At 32.8% G+C, this 4,813-nt stretch overlaps 1 protein-coding gene across 1 annotated transcript; it reads right to left on the bottom strand.

Annotated features, from left to right (window-relative positions):
- Nucleotides 1–468: 468 nt before the first annotated feature.
- Nucleotides 469–3,207, bottom strand: LOC147400019 (uncharacterized). The gene is made up of 4 exons (XM_086446576.1): nt 2,724–3,207; nt 2,369–2,595; nt 2,207–2,281; nt 469–513 (listed from the first exon to the last, which is right to left on the bottom strand). Exons 1-4 carry the CDS (start codon nt 3,205–3,207, stop codon nt 469–471), a joined length of 831 nt encoding a protein of 276 aa, XP_086302702.1.
- Between the last annotated feature and the right edge of the window lie 1,606 nt (nt 3,208–4,813).

The raw sequence follows: 4,813 nt of genomic DNA, 5'->3' as shown, positions 1-4,813 counted from the left end.
TCACTCCAAATATGATAAATGGTTGAACAAAACATGAGGCTCAACACACTCGAAATCTGCGCTTGGTTACGAACAAAATTAGCTTCATCTTCAATACTACCCACCGACTGTCTAACTATTCCCACCCAGTTCATCACATTTTTCCAAGTTGCACTAGAGAATCTACACTTGAAAAAAAGATGCTCGTTATCCTCTACATTGTTTCAGCATAATACACATCAAGAAACCAACAATAATCCCCTCCTTAGATTTTCAACTGTTAACAGACTTTTATTAGTCACAAGCCAAGTAATAAATGAATGATGTGGAATCTGCAATTTATTCCAAACCACCTTATGCCAATTGATCTCCGCTTCATGTCTTTGAATTGAATCCCAAGCTGATTTGAATGTGAACTTGCCATTGGAATTGGGTTTCCACACTATCTTATCCTTTTTCATTTGGCCATGGAGGATGATGATTTTCCACCTAATTTGCAATTTCAGATAACCGAAGCTCATCTCTGACTAGGCCCTAAAATCAGAAACCAACACATTAACAGTACTATTCATACGAAACACAGCTCTTCTCCCAAACTGATCAATCAATGTGCCACTCTCTAACCATGGATTATTCCAAAGTTGAACTGACGATCCATCCCCCACTAAAAATCTGATATGATTTTTAGAAACATCACGGACTTTCATAATACCTTTCCAAGCCCAAGAGGAATCATTTGGCAGATTACATCTCCAAATGCTCCCATTTTTAATATACTTCTTTCTCATCCAATTACTCCACAAGTTATTATTGTTGATTATTTTCCAGAAAAGCTTCATGAGTCAAATAGTATTCCAATCTTTAATTTTTCTAATCCCAAGTCCACCCTCTTTAAAAGGTCGACATACTTTGGACCAACTAATTAGATGAAAAGACCTTCTAGGATTGGAGTCACTCCAAAGGAAGTTGTTTAACAAAGACTCTATCTTGATAATAACCCCTTTCGGCAAAGAGAAACAAGTAGACCAATAAATTTGAAAAGATGACAACACTAATTTAATAAGCTCAAGTCTACCCGCAAAAGAAAGAAAAGATGATTTCCTACCCTCTATACGTTTCTGAATTTTCTTAATCAAAGGATGACACATAGACAAAGTCAACCGAGAAGAAAACAAGGGAAGACCTAAATATCGAATCGGGAGGTTTCCTTCTCTATAAAACAAAGTTTGAAGAATAAGATCCTTGTTTGTACAAGAACTACAAAAGAATAAATTACTCTTATCAACATTGGTTTGAAGACCCAACATATTAAAAAAATCAACTAGAAGGATTTTGATGGTGGAAGCTGAATGAAGACTATTTTTAGAGAATAAAACAATATCATCTACAAATAGAAGATGAGAAATATGATGACTATTATTCATGGTTGGAATAGCAGTGAGGTTATTCGCAACTCTATCTTCAAGAATACAAGAAAATGCTTCGATAACAATAGTGAAAAGGTAAGGAGAGATTGGGTCACCTTGACGTAATCCACAATTACTAGGAAAGAACCCAAAAGAAGAACCATTAAGAACAATAGAAAAGTGAGGAGTGGTAATACATTCCCTAATCCAAGAAATCCAAACTTGATCACAACCCAATTGGCCAAGAATATTCAAAACAAAATCCCAACGAATTTTATCATAGGCTTTTTTCAAATCTACTTTAACTGAAAAAGAAGGGTGAGCTAGACTGAAGATGGGAATTTCGAAAGAGCTCACAGGCTAAAAGAATATTGTCAAAAATATTTCTCCCTTTGATAAAAGCAAATTGATTTAAGCTGATGATAGAAGGTAACAGACTCGAAAGGCAATTTGCCATAATTTTTGTGATTACCTTGTAAACAAAATTACAAAGTAAAATAAGTCTAAATCTATCCAATTTGTTTGCATATCTCTCTTTGGGAATAAAAACAATAAGAGTAGAATTTAATTCCCTAAGCAATTTCGCATGAGAAAAAAAATTCAGAATAGCCCGAGTAAAATCTTCCCCAACAATATCCCAAAATGACGTAAAGAATTCCGCACAAATCCGGACCCAGGGCCTTATTTAGAGGAGATTGGAAAACGGTCAATTTAATTTCCTCTCTAGAAACCGAACTAGACAAAAAATTAGATTGATCCAAAGTAAGTCTATTCTTAAAAGGAATAGAAGGACAAGGGGAATTAGAAGTCGAAGAAAATACCTTTTGGAAGTAATCGATAGCAAAATCCTCAATCTGCTCTTCACCTTTGATAGAAACACCCGAATCATCAATCAGCTAAAAAATGCCATTCCGAGCAATGTTAGAGGCCACCGAAGCATAAAAGAATTTAGTATTTGTGTCTCCTTCTTTTAACCATTGAACCCGAGCTTTCTGTTTAATCATAGATTTCTCTGAAAGGATCTTTCGACTCAGAACCCCAACCGCCTCTCTTTCCTGCTGTGCAAGAACTTTATTAAGGGGATCGGTTTGAATTTTATACTGGATAGCTTTAAGCTTTGCTTCAGCTACTCCCTTCCTACTAGAAATGTTACCAAACTTTTGTTGATTCCAATCCTTAATAGCCAACTTCACCCGACGAAGTTTGGAAGCTAGAATATAGGACGGATTGCCAACAATGCGAGTATTCCAAGCATTCCTTACCACGTCATGAAATTTATCTTATGATTTCTAACTTGATCTACCAACTTGAAGCTCAAAGGAGAATGATCAGAAATACTTGGCGGAAGATACTTGAGCCGTACAATAGCCCATTTTTGTATCCAATGGAAATTCACTAATGCTCTATCCAGCCTACACATAATGCCCTTATCATCTATTGCCTTATTAATCCAAGAAAATAAATGATCTGTTGTAACCATGTCTTGTAAGCCACAGGAATTAATACATTCATTAAAATCCTCCATATTCTGACGAGGAGCTGGATTCCCTCCAATCTTCTCATTTCTATAACGAAGTGTATTAAAATCCCCAATAACAACCCATGGCGACTCTACACTTGCTGCCATAGAATTTAAATCCCTCCACAGATCAATTATTTCTGAACAAAAGTTTGCCGCATAAATGCAAGTAACTAAGAAATCAGAATTATCATTTACTCGAATCACCCAACAATGTATAAACTGTGCCAATTCTGAAAGTATATCCACTCTAAGACTGTGTTTGGTAACAGTTCTGAAGTTTGAATGGAGGTGGTCCACCATTCAAATTCAGACTTCAGCTTTGTTAAAGATGTTTGTTAAATTTCAGATTTCAGAAAAATAGGTTGATTTCAGCGGAAAAAATTCAGCGATAGAAAGTCGCTGGAGGATACTTCTGAATTCTTAAAAAATTATTTTTACCTAAAATACCCTTATAAAAAAATATATTTCTATTTATTATCCCTTTCTTATTAAAAAAACGTTAAACCCTTACCTCCTCTCTCTTCTTCATCTCCTTCCTCTCTAACTCGGCCGTCAAGACCTACACAGGTATGTGCATCTACCACCACTCTATTGTTCTTTCTTGATTAATCACACCATGTGAATCTAATATTGAGAAAACCAAATCAAAAAAGAATTGGTTCAGATTTTTTACCATGTAGTTTCAGATTTTTTTGACGATATTTCCAGATTTTTTAATCAGTGTTTGTTGGAAAACAATCCAAAAAGAAGTGATTCAAATTTTTTAACCATAATTTCATATTTTTTAACCATAACCATAGTTTCAGATTTTTCAATCATATAGTTTCAAATTTTTTAACCATTGTTTATTGGAAAAAAATTTAAAAAGTATTGTTTCAAATTTTTTAACCATAGTTTCAGATTTTTTAACCATAACCATAGTTTTAGATTTTTTTAACTATAACCATAGTTTCAGATTTTTTAACCATAACCATAGTTTTAGATTTTTTAATCATAGTTTCAGATTTTTTAACCATAGTTTTAGATTTTTTAACCAGTATTTATTGGAAAACAATCCAAAAAGAATTGGTTCAGATTTTTTAACCATAGTTTCAGATTTTTTAACCATAGTTTTAGATTTTTTTAACCAGTATTTATTGGAAAATAATCCAAAAAGAATTGGTTCAGATTTTTTAACTATAATTTTAGATTTTTTAACCATAACCATAATTTCAGATTTTTTAATCATAGTTTCAGATTTTTTAACTATAACCATAGTTTCAGGTTTTGTAACCATAGTTTTAGATTTTTTAACCAGTGTTTATTGGAAAACAATCCAAAAAGAATTGATTCAAATTTTTTAACCATAACTTCAGATTTTTTAACCATAACCATAGTTTCAGATTTTTTAACCAGTGTTTATTGGAAAACAATCCAAAAAGAATTGGTTCAGATTTTTTAACCATAATTTCAAATATTTTAACCATAACCATAGTTTCAGATTTTTTTAACCATAACCAGTGTTTATTGGAAAAACAAACATATTGGGCTGCGTGCCATACATATAAAACGGCTTGACATATGTATGGGCTGCGTGCCATACATATAAAACGGCTTCACATATGTATGGGCTGCGTGCCATACATAGAAAACATATGTGTTTTCTTAATATATGGGTGAAAATCATCTATGATAATGTGCATGTCTATTATTGTGGTTCTTCCTATATTCCAATATCATTATTTGTTGAGACCACCATGTTAAAGTTTACACTCCTCACATATATAAATTAATCCTGAAATTTGAATATTATTGGGATTCTTCCTATATTCCAATATCTATTATTTGTTGAGATCATCATGTTAAAGTTTGAACTCCCCACATATATAAATTTACGATGAAAAATTAAAACAAAGATCCATTAAAA

The sequence above is a fragment of the Akebia trifoliata genome, chromosome 6, assembly GCF_017979445.1.
Source record: "Akebia trifoliata isolate Shusen 1 chromosome 6, ASM1797944v1, whole genome shotgun sequence".
Lineage (NCBI taxonomy): Eukaryota > Viridiplantae > Streptophyta > Magnoliopsida > Ranunculales > Lardizabalaceae > Akebia > Akebia trifoliata.
This window is presented reverse-complemented; position numbering and strand designations above follow the sequence as displayed.

What these genes read in the sequence shown, in the direction of transcription:
- LOC147400019 (XM_086446576.1), bottom strand. Translation starts at nt 3,207, where the DNA reads ATGGTGGACCACCTCCATTCAAACTTCAGAACTGTTACCAAACACAGT. An exon ending in GCTCAAGTATCTTCCGCCAA is followed by an intron (nt 2,596 to 2,723) that starts GTATTTCTGATC and finishes CCTATATTCTAG; the next exon opens with CTTCCAAACTTCGTCGGGTG. An exon ending in TGATTAAACAGAAAGCTCGG is followed by an intron (nt 2,282 to 2,368) that starts GTTCAATGGTTA and finishes GGCATTTTTTAG; the next exon opens with CTGATTGATGATTCGGGTGT.